At 41.7% G+C, this 27,401-nt stretch overlaps 1 protein-coding gene across 1 annotated transcript; it reads left to right on the forward strand.

The window, feature by feature from the left end:
• Window positions 1–24,386: 24,386 nt before the first annotated feature.
• LOC122756660 (probable serine/threonine-protein kinase mkcB) lies at window positions 24,387–26,209 on the forward strand. The gene has a single exon (XM_044006880.1). The coding sequence runs from the start codon at window positions 24,504–24,506 to the stop codon at window positions 25,308–25,310; it is 807 nt and encodes a 268-aa protein (XP_043862815.1). The 5' UTR covers window positions 24,387–24,503; the 3' UTR covers window positions 25,311–26,209.
• The last annotated feature ends 1,192 nt before the right edge of the window (window positions 26,210–27,401 follow it).

The raw sequence follows: 27,401 nt of genomic DNA on the forward strand, positions 1-27,401 counted from the left end.
TTGTTGGAAAGGACTGTTATTTTTCTATTGGTGAGGAAGTTTGTTATGTAGTTGGAGATCCTTGGGCCTATTTTCCAGGCTATGAGTTCGTCAATGATGCTGTGGATGCCTACTCTGTCAAACGCTTTGGCGAAATCTAGTGAGATGAAAGACGCGTGGCTTTTCTTTGATAGGGTTGCAGTTATCTGATAATCTAGCATAGCTAGAGAATCTGATAATCTAGCATAGCTAGAGAATCAGAAACCGATTTTCCCTTTCTGAATCAAATTTGCCGGTTATCTAGAATCTTGATATTTGAAGCTAGCCACCATAGCCGTTTTGCTATTATTTTATCAAGGACTTTGGATATGCATGGATTGAGTGAAATGGGTCGGTAGGAGTTAAATTTGGTTTTGTCCGTGTTTGGTTTGGGTATAGGTATGACGCTGCTTACTTTAAGTTGCTGAGGTAAGTATGAGCTAAGGATGTTGTTCAAAAGTTTTAGCAGTCTTTTATATAGGTTTATGGATAGGTTCTTAAGCATAGGATAGCTTATACGGTCTCGGCCTGGAGTTTTTCCTTTGAGTTGGTTAAGTGCAGCAAGGAGTTCTGTAAGAGATATGTCCTGTTCGATGCTAAGCGCTGTAGGGGATGGGACGTGTGTGTGAGGAATTGTATTTAATTTCCTTTGTATGAATGTTGTGTGGAAGTTGCTGTCAAGCGATGCCTTAGACCAGTGGGTGCTGAGGCTGTTGGCTATTTCATTATTGTCTATAATGCTTTGTGTTGTGTCATTGGGATCGGTAAGGCAGTGGATGTGGTGCCTAGTTTTCAGGCCGGAGAAATGGTTTATTTTAGTCCATATTTTTCCGATGGGTGAACTGGGGCTAATTTCGGTTGTGAAGCTTTCCATTGCTGATTTTTTTCTTATTTTTATTTCTCGTTTGAGTTTGTCGTTGGCTTTTTTGTAGGATAATACGGTTGTCATATTAGTGTTTCTGTTGAGATTTTTCCATGCTGTTTGCTTTTCATTTCTTAATTGTTGGAGGGTTTGGTCCCACCATGGAACGATCCGCTGTCTTCTAGACTGGTGTGATTGGGGGATGGATTCATTGGCGGATTGAATTATTATTCTTGTAATAATAGCGAGTTCTTTATTAACATTGGAGCTTGGGGGTTTTTCAATAGACAGCTTATCCGCAATTTCCTGGAATAGGGGACAGTTTGCTTTCTTAAGGTTAAATCTTGGTCTTTCGATTGGGTTGTTCATGTTATGTTCTTCGAATAGGTCTATGTGAATTGGGTAATGGTCGCTGCCTGAAAGCGAGCTGTCCGTATACCATTTTGAGTTCAGGTTAATAGGGGGTGATGCAATGGAAAGGTCTATGTGTGTGAATGTATGATGTGTGGTAAAGTGGGTTTCTGAGCCGTTGTTAAGTGTAACGAGTGATTTTTGGTTGATAAATTTAAATAATCTGTTTCCTCTTTGGTTGTTGGTTTGTCAGCCCCAGCTCCTGTCCCAGCTATTATAATCTCCAGTTATTAGTAGGGGCCGTTGTAAGTTGTCGTATATATTTCTGAGGTTTTGTATTTTAAAAGGTTTGTTGGGTGGGATGTAAGATGATGCTATGGTGAACTTGAATTTGGAATGAATTGTTACTGCTATTATGTCGAAGTCAAAGGCGCTGATTTGTACATATTGATGTTGTAATGAGTTATGGACGAGGAGAGCAACTCCTCCAAAACTGTTTGTGGCGGTGTTTTCGTGATAGATAGTGTAGTTTATTGGAATCGGTATGTTTTGAGTAGAGTTAAAGTGTGTTTCTTGTATAGATATTATCTTATGGTTGTGTCTTTTTATAATAATTTGCAATTGGTTGTAGTTGTTAATGTAACCGTTCATGTTCCACTGTATTACTTTACGCATTTTTTTAAATTGGGATTTCAATTAATTTAGGAAATAGAGACAATTTACCTGTTTTAATGTATAATTGCATTATATTTTTTTTTTGTATTTATTTTATTTTTGTTTGTATTATATACAGTCGCTGTCGCTGTTAAGAAGTGGGATTTTGTTCCTATTATTTTTGTTGTTGTTTTTGTTCAGTTTTTTCTTTAGATTTAAAGGGTTTGGCGAGAGTTTTTTGTTTGTTGGTGTAGATTCTTAGTTTTAGGTCTTTTTGTATGGAGGAGTTCAGTGTTGATGAAGATGTAGTGATCGGTTTGGTGTGCATGAGTGTGTCAAGGTCATCATATGTTGTTGTGTTTCTAGATGGGGGTTTAGCAGCAGTATTTTCTCCGTTCTGAAATGAGTTGGGTAAGACGATGGGTAGTTTGGAGATTGGCGTGGCTTCTTTTATTGTTTTTTCGGTTGTTATGGTTGAGTAGAGAGTAGGTTGGGGGGTATGTCGTGAGTAGTAAATCATTAGGACCTTTTTGTGGTCGACTTTTTCGAGGGTTTTTATAGATGTTAGTCCCTTTTGTTTTATAAATGCTGGGCCTGTTTTTTCTAATGGGCTGTGCTTGTTGTCTGGGATACCGTATTTGCAGTTTACGAAAAATGTAGTTTTGGTGCATATTTCGTCTGTTGTTGTGTGTTGTTCTGCGGAGCAGTTGATGCATATTTTGTTTGATGAGCAAGCAGATGTGGGATGTCCAAATCTTAGGCAGTTTCGGCATCTGAGTGGAAGAGGAATATATGGGCGTACATTCACTCTCTCGTATCCAATTATCAGTGTCTCTGGAAACGTTAGTGATGCAAAGGTGATAATGATGAGGTCAGTTTCTTTAGGTTCGTTGTTTTCAATTTTTTTAATTTTCCGTATTTCCGTCACGTTTTGGGGTTTTAGTTCGTTTACAATTGTTTCGTCGTCGATGTTACGGAGATCATTGGAGTATATAACTCCTTTGGAGAAGTTGAGGGTCTTGTGCTCACTTAAAAATTGGTAATTTTTAGAACTTTTTGTGCTTGTAGGGTGTCTTTGGTTTTGATTAGCATCGATCCTTCTTTTGTGATCTTGGCTGTTTCCACTTCACCGTTGCATGCGTAGTCAATAACTTTTTTCCTTAAGAATGGGCTTACGTTTTTAAATGTTTCATTATCTGTTCTTTTTATGATTATGAATTTAGGTCCAGTGTCGTATGATTTAAATAATCTATTTATATCGGGAGGCATTGTTGTTGCTGTTTATTGGGCACTAGCCCTTTTTGCTTTGTCTCTTTTTTTGTTTCTCTTTTTATGTTGTTTGTTTGTCCCAAAAAATTTTGTATTTGGTTAGTGTTGTTGTTGGTTTTTAACTGATAAGGCGTATAGGTCCGTTGTTAATTAGTCGCACGTCTTTACTTCTCGAAGCTTGGAGTGGTACTGCTTTATTGATTAATATATTGCTAGCTAGTGCCATATGTAATAAAAAAAACGAGTAACGGGTATAACAAAAGAGAATGCTATAGTCGAGTTCCCCGACTATTATACCCGATACTAGCTAGTAAAAGTGCAATGGAGAAATTTCCGCACTGACACTTTTTGACGTTTTGTGGGGGTCAGAGTGGGCGTGGCAAAAAGATTTTTGGCAACTCTAGAGAAACTTACAAGACTAAGAAAAATGTGGTCGTTAGAGTGGGCGTGACCAAATCTTTTTCTGCAAATCGATAGAAGTTATAAAACTAATACAATAATGTGAAAAATATCAAAACATTTGTCAAAAGTGGGAGCGTGGCAGTTTGTGGGTGTTAGAGTGGGCGTGGCAACATGAATCAATAAACTTGCTCTGCGTCTATGTCACTGGAGTCTGCATGCTCAATCTCAACTTATTAGGTTTTGTAGTTCCTGAGATCTCGACGTTCATACGGACGGACAGACGAACGGACGGACATCGTCAGATCGACACGGATCAATAGCCGTGATCAAGAAAATATGTACTTTACATGGTCGGAAACGCTTCCTTCTGCCTGTTACATACTTTTCAACGAATCTAGTATACCCTTTTACTCTACGAGTAACGGGTATAATTAGCGGCGAGTATCGAATTCACCTCCGGACAACAGTGCACTCGTCATCAAAAATGTTTATTCACGGCTACAAACGTCGCTCTGAGGGCTCTTGTCTATGCATATCAAAAACCTGGCGGATTCTTACCGCTGAAAAATTATTTGTATTTATTCCATTATTAAACATTAAACATTTAATTTGTATCATTTTATTGATGCATTGCCGGGAAGAGGCTAACAATAAAGTATTTTATATGCCTAATACCCCCTGGTTACCACTTTTACAAATATATATATATATATATATACTGATCGTACAATATATATGTAAATATATAAAGAAAATACGGGAACTGTGTTCCGTCAAACTTACCCCATCCTAATCCTGAGCGATGAGATCCCGACGGGTTGAATCCACGGTGCTACTATTGTTTTTGCTGGTATTCAAAAAAATGAGGTTTACAATTTTTTTTTTTTGTCGGCTTTTTTTATGCTTGGCCTTAGTCATGCAAGTTTAATAAGCGGATTGTTATTGTCACTTCACTGCTCATATATGCTAAGCGGACTCCGCCTTTCACGCTGTTCATTATTAAAGCAAAATCGTTTCCAGGGTATGGTGATGGTTACGACGCCGCTTTACTATTTTAAATTTCGCTAGAAACACCAACAACACCGCAAAGAAATCAAGAGTATGCTGTACTCCTAGAATCTCGTCTTTGTGGTCGATTACTTCCACGGTGTTGATCGCATTGGCTGTATTGTCGGAGGCCTTGGACTCCTTGCCGCCCATCTTGAGAACTCTTGTGTATTTCTTTAAATTGTAGGTCTTCCTTCACAAGACTCTTTCTTGACTACCTGTCTGTTGGTTTGAAAGATTGGGTCTTTCTTTACGAGGAATCCTTTTGCCTGCCCTTGATCCTTTCAGTCCGAAACTCTGGAATTCTGGGATTTTACGCAGGATTGGATCTTCGCTCCTCTCTGGGTTCTCTTGACAACAAAATTTCGACTTTTTAAATAACACCGAAATCGTTTGCTCTTAAGACTCTCTTCTCCCGAGAATATAATTTCCGAGAATGATACCTCCTGAGTATTGAACTCCCGAGTATGACATCTCCCGCGGATTGAACTCCTTATCGGGGGGTTGAGATCTTCTTATACCGGCTTATAGCTTGTACCCCTTCCCATTCTGACTGGTATTATATGTGAATCTTCAAAGTCTTATGATCTTACAAATAGGGTGTACGCAACAGGCTCAAAGTGATCGAAAGAACATAATACGCCAGTATTATGACGTCATTTGATTTCTCTTTTCATCAGGCGCCCATAAACGTGTGGCTTCCCCCCAATCCTGTTGCCATGTGGTACTCGTCGACTGCGCTATCCAGGCTATGTGTATTTATGTAAAGACAGACGTTATTGGTTGAGATCTTTTTTTCAAGAATTATTTTGTGTTTCAATTTAAAGTGTAAGTTATGCATGTTGGAGACATAATCGCTGGACTCGTTATACCCTTCTTTCCTTTTCATTAATTCTTTGACCTTCATTAAGTCATTTCGAGTTGTGGAAAAATCACGTTTTATTTCCCTGGTGAGCGAATAGTAGTCAAAATCGTAATCTTTAGATCGATCCACCATTAGTTGCCAATACCATTTGCCAGCTGCGCCGACCGGTAGACTATAGAATTCTATGAAACCTTGTTGATGACTTATTCCATATAATTCTTGTAATCTTTCCACACGGAATAATAAACTTTCAATTGTCATACCGCGGCCGGTTCCGTTAAATTTTAAGTTCCATTTATCTAGTCAAACCCCTTTTGGTACTGGAGATTCAAATGTTAGACTCCACCTGATTGGGGGTGAAATTGGGGACTGGTCTCCGCTTCTACGAATTGTTGAGGTAACTGCTGTAGAATGTCCGTTCGTCTGGGCTCCTTATGCTTTGATGCCTTAGAATGCTATCCTTAGGGTTTTTGGGATGTCCAGGTGGTGGTGTCGAGAAATCAGGCTGCTTGAACTATACGTTCGGGATCCACAACAGTTTTCCTATTTCCCTGGACTCGTACCTCATAAACGACCTGTCTACTTGGCATAGTACGTCGGCAGCGTCGGCCAAAGAAACTAAAATTGTCCCCAAAGATACAAAGTTACGGCAAATAGTTGGTTGATTTAATTTTTACAAGAATGGGAGTAAAAAAACAATAGAGAACGACATAGTCGAGATCCCCGACTATCTGATACCCGTTACTAGTTTTTTTGGCAAATCGATAGAAATTTACAAGACCAATTAAAATATAAAAAAGTATCAAAACATTTTTCAAAAGTGTGGGCGTGGCAGTTTTGGGCGTTTTGTGGGCGTTAGAGTGGGCGTGGCAACATGAATCGACAAACTTGCGCTGCGTCTATGTCTTCAGCCTCACTTGGATCAGGATGAGCAAAAACCGAAAACTGGGCACGAGCGAGGGCCTCGGTTGTATCTAGCGCGTCACATGCGCTACCCACGCGACCGCGCCTTCGGGTCGGACTAGGTTACCGTCATCCACGGGCGGAGCACCCCTAGTGGCCGCTAAAAAATGATTGACGAATTGAGAGGAAATCATCTGCCTAGGAACAACAGGCGCAAATAGGAACCACCCTGGCCGTATTCCACGTGTGGATCATTCTCTTTGTCCCCCACACAATTGCTAAGAGCTCCATTGCAATTGTGCTGTAGTTTGTTTTATGTTCGTTAAGCGTTCGGCTAATGTAATTATGAGGGTGTCCCTCTTGTGGAAGTACTGCTCCCACAGCAACATCACTTGCGTCTTGTGTTTAATGTAAATTTTTTGTAAATTCTTGTACTTTATGAATTGGGTACTCTGATATTACATACTTTAATTTTTTGAATGCCGAGTCATATTCTGTGTTGGTAGTGTCAATTTTTGTGTTCTTTTTTCAAACACTTCTTTATGGGTTTGGGCAGTCTGCAAAGCTTGGAATGAGCTTACGGTAGTAAGCTTAGTTAGCTTAGTTGGTTTAAGATATTTTTGAATAGCTTTAGTTTTATAAGGGTTTGTGTTTTTGCCGTCTGGTGTTACTACGTATTACAAAAACGTGTTTTCCACTTGTCAAGCTGTAATATGTCGTCGAAGTACACGAGACATGGCTTATTTAAGAGTGGTCGCAAAATATCATTCATGAACCGTTGAAGGGGTATGGTGTATTTTTTAATCCGAATAGCATACGTAAGTTTTCCTAAAATTTCGTTCACGTTTGGGATCGGGTGTCTGTCTCCCACTGTGGTTTCATTTAATTTTCGGTAGTAATTCTGAATTTCTGTTTGCCTGATGCATCTTTGGGACTTCCCAAATCGGGATATTGTAAGGTGAGTTAATGGTACGTATAAATATAATAATTGTGCTTGGTATTGATTGTATTTTTGTTTTGATTAGTAAATTTTAACTTATCACCCTCGCACACAAAACTTGTTTTACTAGATGTTCCAATCTGTGTCTGATTCTAATATGGATAAATTACATATTCAAAATCTTTGAAGGTATGGTTATACTTTTATTGCTGAATTGTTGGTATTCAGGATTGGTAAGTCAAAAATGTTGTTGGATATCATATTAACTGTGAATCCGGTATCAAGAAAACATTTTAAATTATTTTCTTTCTATTTCGTTGTTATATATTGGGGTTTTCCAAGGCTTGTGGCTGAACATTTTCAGTCTGTAATTTTCTCGTCTGTATTAATCTGCTGTGTCAGATTAGTCTGTATTGTATTGTAATTATTAAATTTTTTAATATTATAATACACCTTTATGTATATTAATAGCCAGCCCATCAACCAAATAGCGAAACACATTTATTGTTTATACTGTTTAATACTTATTTTATGAAAGCAACCAATAGGACCGCACTCTCTAGTTATCTCAAAGCGAATGGGGAGATTACTCTATAACATGCATGTGAGAGGCAACAACGAAAGAGAACAAAGAGAGCAATAATAGAGCGCGTTCTCTCTTTCCAAGATCCTCCAAATTTCATCACATATACACAAATTTGCATAAGTGTGACTTTTGTATTTTCAACAGTAATTAAAGGACTTTTGTGAATTATCAAAGATATTTTGTTTTTGGGTGGTTGAATTTGTATGGTTAATTTGGTCATACATTCCTTTTTCTTTTAAAAGGTTAATATTAGATCGCAAATCTGGTATGTTGTGGTTATTTATTCTTAAATAAATGTGTGTAGGTAGTTTTTAAATAATGGATTCTATACCGGATTTGATTAGTTTTAAGGTTTCTGAACGCTTGTATACTGCCTCTGAATGGGGTATTCCGAAATCCCTCTAAAATAACGGGGCTAGGGGTCTGCGGTTTATAGTTGAGTACCAATTGTCTATTAAGCTACGCATAACGTCTCCGTTGATGCTGCGTTCGATATGTCCAATAAGGATCTGATGCTTGCGTTCGTCTTCGGTAACATGCAGTGTCAGTATGTATGTAGTCAATTCGGTTCACAAAGGTGTATAACGTGTCCGGAACAGCGTCGAATTTATCCACATTGCCAATCTGCTAGGCAACTTGGGTCATGTTCCTATCCGACAGGGGTGGCACGCTTTTCATTTTGCTGATGTTCTTGTTTTTGTTTTCAAGTTCATTTATTTATTTGTTGTTTTTTGGTTTTATTTATTATTTTCAATAAATTAATTGTATTTTTCACTTATTAATATATTTTTCTTCCCCAACATAACGAGAATAAATTTAAGAAGTGCTTGTACATATAATTACATTTGTACCGTTCGTCAGTCAGCAGCAGTCCTCAGTGGCCCACAATTTTTTCGGCCACATTCCCTCCCCTTCACGCGCACGCATGCCAAATGGATCTTCACGGACCGCGCAATACCTTTTGTCAAGGCTGTCCGCCAAACATTATTTCATAATTTCTGACCTAGGCGCCCATAAACGTGTGGCTTCCCCCAATCCTGTAGCCATGTGGTACTCGTCGACTGCGCTATCCAGGCTATGTGTATTTATGTAAAGACAGACGTTATTGGTTGAGATCTTTTTTTCAAGAATAATTTTGTGACTCGTTATACCCTTCTTTCCTTTTCATTAATTCTTTGACCTTCATTAAGTCATTTCGAGTTGTGGAAAAATCACGTTTTATTTCCCTGGTGAGCGAATAGTAGTCAAAATCGTAATCTTTAGATCGATCCACCATTAGTTGCCAATACCATTTGCCAGCTGCGCCGACCGGTAGACTATAGAATTCTATGAAACCTTGTTGATGACTTATTCCATATAATTCTTGTAATCTTTCCACACGGAATAATAAACTTTCAATTGTCATACCGCGGCCGGTTCCGTTAAATTTTAAGTTCCATTTATCTAGTCAAACCCCTTTTGGTACTGGAGATTCAAATGTTAGACTCCACCTGATTGGGGGTGAAATTGGGGACTGGTCTCCGCTTCTACGAATTGTTGAGGTAACTGCTGTAGAATGTCCGTTCGTCTGGGCTCCTTATGCTTTGATGCCTTAGAATGCTATCCTTAGGGTTTTTGGGATGTCCAGGTGGTGGTGTCGAGAAATCAGGCTGCTTGAACTATACGTTCGGGATCCACAACAGTTTTCCTATTTCCCTGGACTCGTACCTCATAAACGACCTGTCTACTTGGCATAGTACGTCGGCAGCGTCGGCCAAAGAAACTAAAATTGTCCCCAAAGATACAAAGTTACGGCAAATAGTTGGTTGATTTAATTTTTACAAGAATGGGAGTAAAAAAACAATAGAGAACGACATAGTCGAGATCCCCGACTATCTGATACCCGTTACTAGTTTTTTTGGCAAATCGATAGAAATTTACAAGACCAATTAAAATATAAAAAAGTATCAAAACATTTTTCAAAAGTGTGGGCGTGGCAGTTTTGGGCGTTTTGTGGGCGTTAGAGTGGGCGTGGCAACATGAATCGACAAACTTGCGCTGCGTCTATGTCTTCAGCCTCACTTGGATCAGGATGAGCAAAAACCGAAAACTGGGCACGAGCGAGGGCCTCGGTTGTATCTAGCGCGTCACATGCGCTACCCACGCGACCGCGCCTTCGGGTCGGACTAGGTTACCGTCATCCACGGGCGGAGCACCCCTAGTGGCCGCTAAAAAATGATTGACGAATTGAGAGGAAATCATCTGCCTAGGAACAACAGGCGCAAATAGGAACCACCCTGGCCGTATTCCACGTGTGGATCATTCTCTTTGTCCCCCACACAATTGCTAAGAGCTCCATTGCAATTGTGCTGTAGTTTGTTTTATGTTCGTTAAGCGTTCGGCTAATGTAATTATGAGGGTGTCCCTCTTGTGGAAGTACTGCTCCCACAGCAACATCACTTGCGTCTTGTGTTTAATGTAAATTTTTTGTAAATTCTTGTACTTTATGAATTGGGTACTCTGATATTACATACTTTAATTTTTTGAATGCCGAGTCATATTCTGTGTTGGTAGTGTCAATTTTTGTGTTCTTTTTTCAAACACTTCTTTATGGGTTTGGGCAGTCTGCAAAGCTTGGAATGAGCTTACGGTAGTATCCTGTCCGTTAGAGAAAAGCTTTTATTTTTTTTAGCTTAGTTGGTTTAAGATATTTTTGAATAGCTTTAGTTTTATAAGGGTTTGTGTTTTTGCCGTCTGGTGTTACTACGTATTACAAAAACGTGTTTTCCACTTGTCAAGCTGTAATATGTCTTCGAAGTACACGAGACATGGCTTATTTAAGAGTGGTCGCAAAATATCATTCATGAACCGTTGAAGGGGTATGGTGTATTTTTTAATCCGAATAGCATACGTAAGTTTTCCTAAAATTTCGTTCACGTTTGGGATCGGGTGTCTGTCTCCCACTGTGGTTTCATTTAATTTTCGGTAGTAATTCTGAATTTCTGTTTGCCTGATGCATCTTTGGGACTTCCCAAATCGGGATATTGTAAGGTGAGTTAATGGTACGTATAAATATAATAATTGTGCTTGGTATTGATTGTATTTTTGTTTTGATTAGTAAATTTTAACTTATCACCCTCGCACACAAAACTTGTTTTACTAGATGTTCCAATCTGTGTCTGATTCTAATATGGATAAATTACATATTCAAAATCTTTGAAGGTATGGTTATACTTTTATTGCTGAATTGTTGGTATTCAGGATTGGTAAGTCAAAAATGTTGTTGGATATCATATTAACTGTGAATCCGGTATCAAGAAAACATTTTAAATTATTTTCTTTCTATTTCGTTGTTATATATTGGGGTTTTCCAAGGCTTGTGGCTGAACATTTTCAGTCTGTAATTTTCTCGTCTGTATTAATCTGCTGTGTCAGATTAGTCTGTATTGTATTGTAATTATTAAATTTTTTAATATTATAATACACCTTTATGTATATTAATAGCCAGCCCATCAACCAAATAGCGAAACACATTTATTGTTTATACTGTTTAATACTTATTTTATTAAAGCAACCAATAGGACCGCACTCTCTAGTTATCTCAAAGCGAATGGGGAGATTACTCTATAACATGCATGTGAGAGGCAACAACGAAAGAGAACAAAGAGAGCAATAATAGAGCGCGTTCTCTCTTTCCAAGATCCTCCAAATTTCATCACATATACACAAATTTGCATAAGTGTGACTTTTGTATTTTCAACAGTAATTAAAGGACTTTTGTGAATTATCAAAGATATTTTGTTTTTGGGTGGTTGAATTTGTATTGTTAATTTGGTCATACATTCCTTTTTCTTTTAAAAGGTTAATATTAGATCGCAAATCTGGTATGTTGTGGTTATTTATTCTTAAATAAATGTGTGTAGGTAGTTTTTAAATAATGGATTCTATACCGGATTTGATTAGTTTTAAGGTTTCTGAACGCTTGTATACTGCCTCTGAATGGGGTATTCCGAAATCCCTCTAAAATAACGGGGCTAGGGGTCTGCGGTTTATAGTTGAGTACCAATTGTCTATTAAGCTACGCATAACGTCTCCGTTGATGCTGCGTTCGATATGTCCAATAAGGATCTGATGCTTGCGTTCGTCTTCGGTAACATGCAGTGTCAGTATGTATGTAGTCAATTCGGTTCACAAAGGTGTATAACGTGTCCGGAACAGCGTCGAATTTATCCACATTGCCAATCTGCTAGGCAACTTGGGTCATGTTCCTATCCGACAGGGGTGGCACGCTTTTCATTTTGCTGATGTTCTTGTTTTTGTTTTCAAGTTCATTTATTTATTTGTTGTTTTTTGGTTTTATTTATTATTTTCAATAAATTAATTGTATTTTTCACTTATTAATATATTTTTCTTCCCCAACATAACGAGAATAAATTTAAGAAGTGCTTGTACATATAATTACATTTGTACCGTTCTTCAGTCAGCAGCAGTCCTCAGTGGCCCACAATTTTTTCGGCCACATTCCCTCCCCTTCACGCGCACGCATGCCAAATGGATCTTCACGGACCGCGCAATACCTTTTGTCAAGGCTGTCCGCCAAACATTATTTCATAATTTCTGACCTAGTCTACTTCTCGCATCAGCACCCCCTTTAAAAATGTTTACCTACTCATTTGGTTGTAGTTAAATTATTATCATTTCTATCATGATTAATATATAGCTAGCTAGTGCCATATGTAATAAAAAAACGAGTAACGGGTAACGGGATAAAAGTGCAATGGAGAAATTTTGTGGGCGTCAGAGTGGGCGTGGCAAAAAGATTTTTGGCAACTCTAGAAAAACTTGCAAGACTAAGAAAAATGTGAAAAAATATGAAAACATTGTTCATGTGTGGGCGGACAGTTTTCGGTGGTTTGTGGTCGTTAGAATGGGCGTGGCAAAATCTTTTTCTGCAAATCGATAGAAATTATAAAACTAATACTAAAATGTGAAAAAATATCAAGAAATTTGTCAAAAGTGTGGGCGTGGCAGTTTGTGGGCGTGGCAACGTGAATCAATAAACTTGCGGTGCGTCTATGTCACTTATCCCAACTTATTAGCTTTTGTAGTTCCTGAGATCTCGACGTTCATACGGACGGACAGACGAACGGACGGACATTGCCAGATCGATACGGCTATTGATCCTGATCAAGAATATATGTACTTTACATGGTCGGAAACGCTTCCTTCTGCCTATTACATACATTTCAAAGAATCTATTATACCCTTTTACTCTACAAGTAACGGGTATAATTAAAGGCTTTTTGACAACAATTATTTCAGCGGCGAGTATCGATTTCACCTCCGGACATCAGTGCAAGTTAACAACTGATAGAGCTACCAAATATTTATGTCAGCAGCTATATAGTTTACATTTATAAATACCCTAGCAACTAAGTAGCTTCAGAGAAACAATGCTGATGCGCCCCAACTGAGTTCAGCGCTCCGCGCTAAGAACGGTCTGCAGCGGAAATCGGACACCCAGTATCCGGGGTACCGAACTGTGCTGCATAAATGCTGAGTCGGGTAAATTCATATTTCTTCATCTTTGTATTCAGTTCTAAGCGATCACTTTAGAAATAAAGACACATCTACTCCGGCGACTTGCCGTAAAATACATTTTATTTGATATAATTTATCCACGCTGAGCCCGAAGGCCAATGCCCACCGTAATCTACGTAAGAAGACATTCCGCCTTGGTAACACCAGGATCAACCATCTTCGTGGATCCGAACACGGGACCAGGGGATCATCTTCGTGAAACCTATCTACCGGGACCATCCGTAAAGGAGGAATACTGGATCATAGGATTAACATAATTGGCACCCAACTATTATTAGGAACCCAAAGTATCTTAAATCATGTAAGTCTGACTCGTGAATATTTAATAATTGAATTTTAATTAAATAAAAGAGAACAACTCCATTGCATACTTTTATCAGAGTATCATTTTCCGTTGCATAACCCAAGTTACAGTGAGATATTGTTGCATACTTTTATCAGAGTATCTTTTTCCGTTGCATACCCCAAGTTACAATTGAGATATTTTACTTTACTTTACTGAAAGTAATTCTACATAATAAATATAAATATTATTTCTGTCCAAGTTACGGGGTTTGGACTGTCGCCCGCTCTCCGCTCCCTCTTACGCTCTCTCGCTCTTCACCACAGAGTCTCTAAGGAGTCTCCGCTGCGCTTGGGAGAGCTTATCTAATTAGAATAAGCTTCAGTGTAAAAACTATTACGATCGATTAAACATACGCTAAGTCGCGCCCGCGCAACTAAGAAAAGTCAAGTGTTCGCCCTTTCGAGTGTTTTCTATTTCAGCCGATTTGGAAAATTCCAGGACAGCAACCCCCATCACACCCAAACTTTTTTGGTCCTTCGAGCCGGATCACCTGGATTTTCAAGTTTGTCCACCAGCAAACAAATTACAAGATAAGTACGAAATTTCCCTTCCTTTTAATTGCCGGTTTGCAGCAAAAGGTTCGAAAATCAAATTTGGTTCAATTTGCTGTAAGATTTATTGTCAAATCTAACGGATTTCTCCGACAAAAGGCAATTAAAGAAAAGTATTTATTCATTCCCCACCGTTCTCCTTTCACCCTCATTCGTGAAAGTTTCTAAGTCCAAATTTCCGAATATATTTAAATATTCATCCAGTCCGAAAAGTGCAAAATTCCAAATGTGAAAAAGTGAAAATAATTTGTGCCAAGTTCAGTGAAAATTTCTAAGTCAAAAGCTCTGCCAAAAGTGGCAAAAATTCTGTTCTCGTTTTACTGTGTCCAACGCAAGCCAAATTATTACATATATCACATATACATTACATATATTACATCCACATATATTATCGACATACATTGCGCATATTATCTGCATTCCTTTTAAACATATACCGCAGTGTAAATTGTTTCCCGTCGGCAAATCCAAACCACAAATAAAATTTATTCCAAGTGCCGACGCGGAAAAGGCGTTTTGTTTTCCATCAATATTTTCCGTAAATTTCCAAATTAATTTCCGAGCAATAAATTAAAAGCGGTTTTTTTCTCTTTTTTTTAACAAATAAATTATTCAATATTTATTAAATTATTTTTAAAATTTTCAAAAAAAATTTAAAAAAAACTACAAGACAATAATTTTTTTTCATCCATAAATAAATAATACGACCGCCAAATATAAGTCGTTCACCCGACAAATTTTTTTTCCTGTATTGCTTGGAGATTTATTTGTGTTTGTTTTAGAAGTACTTACAACGCAGAGAAAAGATTCCAATTCTACCATTCAATTTTCTCCGTTTCCAGTTGTAAACAAATAAATAAAATTTTCTTCGTTCTAATAAACATTTTATTTCACCGTGTTCCACATTCCAAGTGTTCCAACCGTAAATCAGGTGGACCCAATTACCATAAATCACAGGTCATTTATACAATTAGTCGAAACTACGGCGTTTCCACTTCGTAAATTTTACACCACTTTCTCACCCATTACATCCTATACGGTCTTTTCCGCTGCTTTATACCGTTCAGGGCGGCAAGCTTTAATTTATTAAGTGCAGTCTAAGGAATCTGTCTACATTTTCAAAAGTGTGACCGGGCTCCAAACCGCTTCCCTTCCATTTCGCATTTCTTCGATTATGCCCATCGGGGACGATAAGAAGAAATTGTCCGCTGACAAACCAAGGTCTATTTTTTCACCACAAGGGCCCAAGAGTCCAAGAATTCCAAGCATTTCGTTGAAAACGCCTCCGCAGATTTCCGACGACTGTGCTACTCCATCCAAAGCCACAGTACAGCGCACAGCTAAAAATATGGCTGCTCCCGATCTAGCGCTAGCCAAATTCATTTCTGTTTCTGACCGCTGAAGCGATGACCGTCACGATGCTTAGCGTTCGTCGCGACCAAGTCCGAACCCTATGGGACAAGGTGCCTTGTGTCAGCAGGCGAAGCGGCAGCAGGCAACATGCCTATTCTCAGGGCTAAATACAGTTATTGCTATTCAGTCTATGAAAGGTGTATTGCCCAGCTCGGCTGTCGGTTGCCTCCTTGCGATACAGATTCGCTGGCCGACTTTCCGGGATCTTTTCACAGCCATTTATATCAATAATCCACGGCTGACTCCGGTTGAAAAGTTATTCCATTTAAATGCCAAAACAAGTGGCGACGCGCATGCCATCGTTTCGATTTCGCCTCTCACCAACGAGGGTTTCCGCTCTGCGTGGGAAAACCTAATAGACCGTTTCGAAAATAAACGATTGTTGGTAAACAGTCAATTGAAAATACTGTTTAATGTGCAGTCGATACCACAGGAATCTGGGGCGGCCTTGAAGGTACTGCAAAGAACTGTTCAAGGTTGCTTGACTGCCTTAGAAATGTCAGGCATCAACACTGAGAACTGGGACTGCCTGCTGGTATATCTGTGTTCATCCAAGCTCCCGAAGATAACTCTCTTCTTATGGGACATGGGTAGAGCTGAACACCTTCCTCACAGAACGTCATCAAACCCTAGAGGCCATCGATGATGTGAGACCGTCCGTACCAAGTCAGTCACACTCCAAAGCGATGAACTCAAGTGGGCCCTCTAGAAAACTAAATTCCTATGAGACGAAAGTGGCTCCAAAATCGAAAAGTTGCGACTTGTGCAACAAGGAAAACCATCCTGTCCGTGTATGTCCGCGTTTTCTCCAAATGCCGGTTGACGACCGGTCAGCCTACATTAAACGGAAGCAGTTATGCTTAAACTGCTTTGCAAAGGGACATCAGCTTCGTGAGTGCAATAGTACGCAGAATTGTTTTACTTGCCGTGGCCGGCATCACACGTTGTTGCACCGAACAACCCCTTTTCCAGCAATTCAAGCCCTTCAAATCCTGCAAGGCCAATTTCTGCTAATCAGGCCAATTTCGTTCCAAATGAGCAAGCTGGTGTTCAAAATTATTTCGCCACGGGCTCAAGAGCTATCCTTCTTGGCACTGCCGTAATCAATATTTCCCATCTTGGCACTAACATTAAGGCACGCGCCCTGATCGACTCCGGATCAGAGGCAACATTCATAACCGAGCGACTGTTCAATCTAATTAGATTGCCATTCCAGGTGGTTCAAGCTCAAGTCTCAGGCTTAAACCAAACAGTAGCCGCTCAGTCCAAGAAGCTCTGCAGTTTCACCATCCGATCTCCGACTAGGCCCGCGTTGCATTTGGAGACGACGGCCTATGTCCTCCCTCAACTAGCCGGAAATCTGCCTTCCTACCCAAACCCGCAAAATTTCCTTCGGGATCTTCCCGATTTTCCACTGGCGGATCCAAAATTCTATGAGAGCGCACAAACAGATGTCCTTATCGGAGCCGACATTCTGCCTTCGGTGCTTCTGAGTGGAGCAAAAACCAACATCTGTGGCTCTCTCTTGGGGCAAGAGACCATTTTCGGCTGGGTACTAATTGGGCCAGTGTCAGCCTCAGCACAAAGCAGAATTTCCTCTTTTTCGACGCAGATCTCCCACGCGTACGATAATTCACTACTCACAAAATTTTGGGAGGAGGAGAATATACCAACAAAGTTGGTAAAAGAATCCGATTCCATGTGCGAGAAGAATTTCCTTCAAACGACCACGAGAAACGAGTGCGGCAAATATGTCGTTACTCTGCCTTTTCGCGATCCAGAACATATCGGTCTTTCTTTCATCTCTAGGTCTTTCGCATTGGCTCAGCTTTTAGGAAATGAGCAGCGTCTAAAAAGAGATGAGGCCTTCGGTGATCCAGGAATATCTTGACTTAAAGCAGTCCTACCCATGATTGCAACGCCTATTATATGCCACATCACGCCGTCTTAAAACCGGAGAGCGTAACTACTAAACTCCGTGTAGTATTCAATGCCTCCAGCCCTTCATCGAATGGTACCAGTTTAAGTGATATCCTTTATGCTGGCCCTGTCTTACAGTCCGACTTGACCATTCAAATTCTGAAGTGGCGCTATTTCCGGTACGTGTTTAGCGACGATATCGAAAAAATGTATCGGCAGATCTGGGTAGATCCGAAACACACTCCATTCCAGCGAATACTTTTCCGTAAAAATAGAGGGGAAATCAGAGATTTCGAATTGAAAACAGTAACCTTTGGAGTCAATCACCATAATCTACGTAAGAAGACATTCCGCCTGGGTAACACCATGACCAGGGGATCAACCATCTTCGTGAAACCTATCTACCGGGACAATCCGTAAAGGAGGAATACTGGAGCTTAGGATTAACATAATTGGCGCCCAACTATTATTAGGAACCCAGAGTATCTTAAACCATGTAAATTTGATTAGTGAATGTTAAAGTCGGCAGCATTAACTCCCTCCGGGCGCTCCAAGAAAAGCAGATGGAGCTTATGATGATGATGCTAAAGCAGCAGCAACAACAGACACAGCAGCAGGGGCAGATTCTTAATCTGCTCACTGCCCTCCATGCGCAGCAAGCCCCATAATGATGCCGTTGCGCATCCTAGTGTGGAACGCCGACGGCGTATCCACGAAGTTGCCTGAAGTGGAGTGCTTCGTGCAACGTCATGAAATCGATGTGTTACTGCTCAGCGAGACACACTGCAAGGGGACAGAGGCGCCCAAGCTATTCGGATTTGTAGCTTACACTGCCAATGATCCGAGTGCTGGCAACGCCAAAGGAGGGGCAGCAATCTTGATCAAATCTAGCCTTGCCCACTTCCCGCTAACACCAATAGCCACTGACAAGGTGCAGCTCGCGCCGGCGGCTATTGAAACGGCACTTGGTCCTATAAGCTTTGGAGCGGTCTACTGCCCACCGAGATTTGCATGGACTACGGACGAGTTTAAGGATATTCTAGAAGAGTTCCAGACGAAATTCATCGTTGCGGGCGATTGGAACGCGTCCCACTGGCTCTGGGGTGCGGGAAGGAGCAACCAAAGAGGCATTGCACTAGCGAATCTCGTACTAAACTCGGAGGTGAACTCGCTAGCAACAGGAGGACCAACAAGATACCCGTATGGCAGTAGAGGCTCCCCAGGGTACATTGATTTTGCACTGACAAAGGGTGTGCTGGGCATTCACGCTAACATAAGTGCGGTTGTTGAGCTTAGCTCCGACCACCTGCCTCTGGTAATTACGCTGGATGCGGGGGCGATATGCTACCCTAAGATGGAGCGGCTTATCACTAGGCGTACTAACCTGGAGGTATTCCAATCGCAACTAGAATCCACATTGCCCCTCAACACTACCTTAAACTCTGGTCAGGATGTTGATGAAGCTATTGAACTGCTCACCAACAATATCAAGTCAGCAGCTCGACTGGCAACTCGCAGCATATCTCGGCAGCCCGCGGTAGATCGAATCCCAATAACCAGAGAGATCCTGCTGCTCATAGCTGAGAAGAGGCGCTTACGCACTAGGTGGATGAGGTCCCGTCACCCGTTGGACAAGACGGAATGGAATCGAGCGCTGAGTAGGCTCCGATGCGTGCTGGTGCGGCACAAATCCGCTTGGTTCGACGAAAGGCTTGCCAATACTGGAGTAGAAAGCGAAGCGACGCATTCGCTGTGGAAGGCCACGCGCGCAATCAAAAGGCGTTGCACGAGGAAGTCGCCTTTAGTCGATAGCAACGGGACATGGTGTCGGACCGACTTGGGACAAGCGGAGGTATTCGCTGCGCACCTCGCTGAGCGATTTCAACCATTCAACCTTGCCAGCCTGCAACAGATTGAAGAAACTCAGGAGCGGTTGAACCAAGCGCTTCAAATGGATCTGCCAATCACGCCGTTTGAACCCTGCGAGGTAGCCGAAGTCATTGTGCGCCAGAGTAGCAACAAAGCACCAGGACATGACGTCATCTGCAACGCCACATTGAAGGCCCTGCCCAGCCAAGCGATCCTCTACATAACGTTGGTTTTCAACGCTATTGTGAGGTTGCAATACTTCCCTTATCAGTGGAAGCTCGGGATAATCTCCATGATCCACAAACCTGGCAAGCCGGAAAGGGAGCCCGCCTCCTACCGGCCGATCAGTCTCCTCCCTTCAATTTCGAAGGTGTTTGAGAGAATGATTGCTGTCCGGATTGTAAGGATTATGGAAGCCCAGGGGATTACCCCTGAGCACCAGTTCGGTTTTCGTGCTGGCCACTGTACTGTCGAGCAGCTCCATCGGGTCGTCGAGCAAATTCTGACTGCCTACGACAGCAAAGAATATTGCAACAGCCTCTTCTTGGACATTCGAGAAGCGTTTGATCGAGTATGGCACCTTGGACTTCAGCTAAAAATCAAGCAAACGCTGCCTGCTCCATATTATGGGTTGCTAAAATCGTACCTGGAAGGTAGGAGGTTCGCTGTGCGCTTCCATTCAGCAATTTCCACCGAGCACAATGTGGCAGCTGGTGTTCCACAAGGAAGTGTCCTTGGCCCCCTGCTCTACTGCCTATATAGCCACGACATGCCGCAGCCGGATGTAAGCCTCTACGGGAATTCAATGTTGGCCACATTTGCCGATGACGTGTGCGTCACCTACAGGTCCCGATGCGAGCACGACGCAGCGGATGGTATACAGGACTTTGCAGATCGATTCTCGGAATGGGCAAGACGTTGGAACATTGGCATAAATAGCAGTAAATCCAACAACGTCTGCTATACTTTAAAGCGGAGAACGCCACCGCCCGTTTACATCGAGGCAGCCCCTGTACCACAGCCGAATGCAGCCAAATACCTTGGAGTGCTTCTGGATCGCAGACTCACATTTGCCAAGCATGTGACCGACATTAGAACGCGCCTACGTGCTAAGGTGGCGAAGCACTACTGGCTACTTTGTCCGCGCAGTAAATTGTCGCTTTCCAACAAGCTGACAATCTACAAACAGATTTTAGCTCCAAACTGGAAGTACGGGTGCCAAATCTGGGGCTTGGCATGCGACAGCCAAATCAAAAGGATCCAGGCTATACAAAATAAGGTCGCAAGACTCATCACCGGATGCGAGTGGTTTGTGCGAAACACCACCCTGCACAGAGACCTGAAACTCGCAACGGTATTTGACGAGATAAACCAGCACTCGAGCAGATACCATGACAGGTTGGAGCGCCACAGAAATCGGCTGGCCAGCGCTCTAAATAGATCTCGCCCACTAAGAAGGCTGAATAGAAGACAACCGAGGGATCTCATATCCCGATCTCCTGTGACAAGGGTCAGCAGAAGCTGACGCTTATCTTAATTCCTATATGTTATCTGTGATTGTTATGTAATTGTAGTAAAATCATTGTAAAATAGAAAAAGCTAACTGTAGTTAGCCGGCGCGCCCAAATGGGCTGAATTAATAGAAAAGAAGGACACAAAGGGGCTCCAAGTTTCCCCGTATGCCTTAATAAATAAAAAATTATTATTAAAATAAAAAAAAAAAAAAAAAAAAAAAAAAGTCGGCAGCCTTTAATAATTGGATTTTAAATAAATAAAAGAGAACAACTCCGTTGCATACTTTTATCAGATATCATTTCCCATTACGTACCCAAAGTTACGTTGATATATTTTACTTTACTTTACTAAAAGTAATTCTACATAATAAATAAAATTATTATTTCTATTCTTCGCGCACGTAAATAGCGCCGGCTCTAGGAAACCGAAACCGTGCTCGGAAAAAATACATGTGCGAAGTGCCAACCATCGGTAAATGAGTTCGGCGGGCGAATACAGAGAAGTGAAGGTAGAATACGATAGTGACGACGGGTGGGATTTTGAACAACAAGGTTTTCGCTCGACAAATAATAATAATACAGACATGGACGCTGCTCAGTTGCAGGAGATCATAAAAGGAGCCGTTAACCAGGCCATAGCTCAGCAGGAGACTAGGCTGATGGAGTAATTTCAGAACCAATTAAATCAGGTTAGAGAACAGATGCAGAACTTACGCGTGGAAGCGCCGCAGGTAGAAGCATATAAGAGAATTGGCTTTAAGCCAGACGTTAAATGTGACTTAAAACTCGACATAATAAAGTACATTCCCGAGTTTGAGGGGGACCAGGACGATTATGTGGCGTGGCGGCAATCAGCTGTGGACGCCTATGAAATATTCAGTTCATACGATAAGAGCGACACACTACCAGGCTGTCACAATCATAAGAAACAAAATCAGGGGGGTAGCGATAGCGCTACTGGTGTCCCATAACACGGTACTAAATTTTGATGCCATTATTGCTCGACTGGAATGCACATACGCTGACAAAACGTCGTTGCGTGTCCTTAGGCAGGGTCTTGAAACGGTTAGGCAAGGTTAGCTTGCCTTGATGCAATATTTCGACAAGGTAGAAAAGCGACTAACACTGGTGAAGAACAAAGTCGTTATGACACATGAACCGGATAGCGCCGCATTGTTCAATAATGAGGTTAGAAATGATGCGCTCCAGGCGTTCGTTTCGGAGCTCAGGAAACCCTTGAGGGCCATAGTGTTGCCAGCTCAGCCCAAAGATTTACCCTCAGCCTTGGCTTTGGCTAGGGAATCCGAAGCAAGTATGGAGCGCACCGCCTTCGCGGCCACGTATGCAAGGGCTGTGGAAGAAAAGACATACACTTATGGGCAGCGAAAAAACCAAACCCTTCCCACGAAGGTCAAGGAAAAAATAGCAGGACAGAGGATGGGCAAGGAAGAAACCCGGCCTATTTTATAAAAAGCAAAATAAGTTCCAACAAAATAATGCGGCCCATAACAATAACGATGGCTTTAACCAGTCGCCAGAACCCATGGAGTTAGGCTCCACTATGACACAGCACATGCAATGGTAGGGGAGAGAATATTCGAGGCCAGAAAAGACATGGATCTACACGAGCGACTGATCAAAGACGTCAAAGAGTGCAGAATACCATGCAACACGTCGACGACGAATATGATAGAGCGGCAGCAGCGGCTGTCGCCGAAGTAGATGACGAATCCGACGGTAGTAGTAGTACATTTTTTAGGGAACGCTCCCGACTGCCGTTCATTGAACGCCAGTTGCATGGAAGGAAATTAAAAATTTTAATAGACACAGGGGCGGCGAAAAGCTACATCAAGCCCGTAAAGGAAAAAGTGTGGCGCCGGTCAAATCCCCTTTCACGGTTAGTTCCATCCACGATTCTAACAGAGTTAAACAGAAATGTTTAATGAACGTTTTCGGGAAAACAGCGGATTCCTTTTCCTTTTGGACACCTTAACACTTTTTGATGGCATTATTGGTTTTGATTTTCTAGCTCAAGTTGGAGCAAAGCTAGACACAGAGAAAGGCACTATCAACTATGGTTCTGTTCACTAACGTGAATGACATTACGGTACCAGAATCTGTAAAAAACGAATTTAGAACCATGATCGCAAACAGATCTAAGGCATTTTCAGCCTCTAACGAGGCACTGCCGTTTAATACTTCTGTTGTTGCCACAATTCGCACAAGCGATGATAAGCCGGTATATTCCAAATTATACCCGCACCCCATGGGTGTATCGCAGACTTACTGCAGAAAGGCATTATTAGAACCTCAAGGTCACCGTTTTTTCTGAAAATGAAAACGACCATATTAAGCACATAGATTGGGTCTTAAAAAACCTGTGATGCCTACATTAAGGAATCCAACGAGAAGACGCATTTTTTTAAGCAAATCGTTGAGTATCTTGGATTTATTGTCACCAATGGAAGTGCAAAAACCGACCAAGAAAAGGTAAAGGCCATAAAGGAATACCCAGAGCCTACAAATTTGTATGAGCTAAGGTCATTTTTGGGTCTAGCCAGTTATTACCGTTGCTTTGTTTAAGACTTTGCGGCGATCGCGACGCCGTTGACAAGCTTGATGAAAGGAGAAAATGGCTCCATCAGCAAGCACATGTCCAGGAAGACTCCCATCGAGTTCGGTGATTTGCAAAGAGATGCAAACGAAAGGCTGAGAAATGTCTTGGCTTCTGAGGATGTAATTCTCAGATACCCTGATTTCAGGAAGCCATTCGATCTAACGACGGATGCTTCCGCGAACGGTATCGGTGCAGTCCTATCGCAAGATAAAAGACCCATCACTATGATCTCTAGGACCCTTAAAGAAAGTGAGTCACACTACGCCACGAATGAAAGAGAATTGTTGGCCATAGTGTGGGCCTTAGGCAAGTTACACCACTACCTGTATGGCACTCGAGATATTAACATTTATACGGACCATCAACCGTTGACATTCGCGGTATCCGATCGAAATCCAAATCCGAAAATAAAAAGATGGAAAGCGTATATTGATGATCATAACGCAAAAATCCACTACAAACCATAAGGCGGACGCTCTTTCCAGGCAGAACGTTAATGCCTTACAAAGTGAGCCACCGTCAGACGCTGCGACTATTCACAGCGAACTGTCACTGACCTACACGGTCAAAGCGACAGACCAACCAGTGAACTGCTTCAGAAATCAAATTTTTGTAGACGTGTTTCTTTCAAGCTACGAATAGCAAGTTCTAAAAACTACAACAGTATAGTGAAAGTTAAACACAAAGTGTAAAGTGCAGTTTGCACAACTAACAATTATTGACTATAGTAATTATTTACTAAAATAAATAATTATTCCATATTGTTCTGGTAATTGTTATATGTGGACTTAGAACAATGAATCAAAACGACATACGTTCTCAGCGACAATGTGAACAAGACGAGCGCCGGCTCTCTTTACAACGCAACAATGCATACTTTTCTTTCGTCTCACCGCAAATCGGTGATCGAGCACCCTCACCTTCAACTAACTCGAAACTTTTGCCCTCAGAGAACGACAGACCGCGTTCTTGCTCTCCCTCTCTGCCTGCTTCGGCTCACAAGTCGTGGAGCGAAGAGACCGCCTCTCCTACCCCGCTCCTCTCGCAGCGCCAAACGACCGTCCCGGGTAACTGTAACACTGCAATAACGAGTGCAGTGACCTCACTGGCAACTGTCACTGCTACCACAACAACAACTTCGTCAGCGGCCCAACTAATTATCGCTGTGCCAGCTGTAAATAATTCAGCAGCACTGACCGTTTGCAACAACAATAATGCACGCAAAGAAGAATCAAAACAAAAGCAGAAGTCGATTTCGACTGTGCAGACTGGCATGGATCGCTACATCCAAATCAAGAGAAAGCTCAGCCCTCAAAACAATAAGGCAGGTAATCAACCCAAAATCAATCGAACCAGCAACGGCAATGAAAACTCTGCAGTAAATAATTCAAACCGATATGCTATCTTGGCTGATTCTGCGACCGAACAACCCAACGAAAAAACGGTAGGGGAACCAAAAAAGACCAGGCCTCCACCAATTTTCATACGAGAACAAAGTACAAATGCACTTGTAAATAAACTCGTTGCTTTGATTGGTGACAGCAAATTCCACATTATCCCACTTAAAAAAGGAAATATTCATGAAATAAAACTACAGATCTAAACAGAAGCAGACCACCGTATAGTGACTAAATACCTAAATGATGCTGGTAAAAACTACTACACATACCAATTAAAAAGTTGCAAAGGGCTACAGGTAGTACTTAAGGGCATTGAAGCAACAGTGACACCAGCTGAGATAATTGAGGCTCTGAAGGCCAAAAACTTTTCTGCAAAGACAGCTATTAATATTTTAAACAAAGACAAAGTTCCGCAGCCACTATTCAAAATAGAACTCGAACCAGAGCTCCAGGCACTAAAGAAAAACGAAGTGCACCCAATATACAACTTACAGTACTTGCTACATCGGAGGATCACCGTGGAGGAGCCGCACAAACGTATCAATCCAGTTCAATGTACTAATTGCCAAGAATACGGCCACACCAAGGCATACTGCACCCTTAAGACCGTATGTGTTGTCTGTAGCGAACCTCATACTACCGCAAACTGCCCCAAAAACAAGGACGATAAGTCTGTGAAGAAATGCAGTAACTGCGGGGAAAAACATACTGCAAACTACAGAGGCTGTGTGGTGTACAAAGAATTGAAGAGCCGCCTAAACAAACGTATTGCCACAGCACATACATACAACAAAGTCAATTTCTACTCTCCGCAACCGATTTTTCAACCACCCCTAACTGTCCCAAGCACTACTCCAACAATTTCTTTCGCTAGCGCCCTAAAATCCGGACTAGAAGTGCCCGCCCCACCGACAAGAACTGCTCATTCCGAACATACACCGACAAACATCCAACAAACACAACAAAGTGGCATCGAAGCTATGATGCTATCCCTACAGCAAAGCATGAAAGACTTTATGACGTTCATGCAAAATACTTTGCAAGAGCTCATGAAAAACCAAAATATCCTGATTCAACTTCTTGTATCTTCAAAATCCCCATAATGGCTTCCCTATGGATATCTCTGTGGAACGCAAATGGCGTTTCACGGCATACACAAGAGCTCACACAGTTCATTTACGAAAAAAACATCGACGTAATGCTACTATCAGAAACGCACCTCACAAATAAAAACAATTTTCATATACCAGGATACTTGTTCTATGGTACAAATCATCCAGATGGTAAAGCTCATGGAGGCACTGGAATACTCATCAGAAATCGCATAAAACACCACCACTTAAACAATTTTGACAAAAACTACTTACAATCTACGTCCATAGCCTTACAACTCAACAATGGTTCAACGACTCTAGCCGCAGTCTACTGCCCACCGCGCTTTCCAATCTCTGAGGATCAATTCATGGAATTCTTTAACACACTAGGTGACAGGTTCATCGCAGCGGGTGACTATAACGCCAAGCACACCCATTGGGGATCTCGACTTGTGACGCCAAAGGGTAAGCAATTGTACAATGCGCTTACGAAGCCAGAAAACAAGCTAGACTATGTATCCCCGGGTAAGCCTACATACTGGCCAGCAGACCCAAGAAAAATCCCAGACCTGATCGATTTTGCAATTACTAAACATGTCCCCCGCAACATGGTCACCGCCGAAGCACTAGCAGATTTATCATCAGATCACTCACCTGTTTTTCTAAATATGCTAACTCGCCCCCACATCGTCGACCCACCGTATAGACTCACAAATTTTAGAACAAACTGGCCAAGGTATCAAAAGTATGTCTGTTCACACATAGAACTAACGACGGCATTATCTACAAAGGAGGATATAGACAAGTCAACGGAAACTCTTGGAAACATTTTAGTTTCGGCTGCAAAGGCTTCAACCCCGCCAGTGACGTATGCAAAACCAAACTACATCAAAACTAATCGCGAAATCGAGCGGCTGGTATTAGATAAACGACGCCTACGAAGGGATTGGCAGTCTAATAGATCACCAATTACAAAGCACATGCTTTGCACCACACGCAGGCTTACCAATGCTCTCAAACAAGAGGAAAAAAACAGCCAACGTTCATATATCGAGCAACTCTCTCCCACCAGCACTAAGTACCCTCTTTGGAGAGCTCACATAAACCTAAAGACTCCAATAGCGCCAATTATGCCACTACGAAGTCCCTCTGGCACCTGGTTTCGAAGTGATGAAGAAAGAGCCAGTGCTTTCGCTGACC

The sequence above is a fragment of the Drosophila santomea genome, chromosome 2L (assembly GCF_016746245.2).
Source record: "Drosophila santomea strain STO CAGO 1482 chromosome 2L, Prin_Dsan_1.1, whole genome shotgun sequence".
In the NCBI taxonomy this organism is placed as follows: Eukaryota; Metazoa; Arthropoda; class Insecta; order Diptera; family Drosophilidae; genus Drosophila; species Drosophila santomea.

Bases quoted from the DNA above. Each gene is read 5' to 3' on its own strand.
- LOC122756660 (XM_044006880.1), top strand. From the start codon at position 24,504: ATGAATCAAAACGACATACGTTCTCAGCGACAATGTGAACAAGACGAG.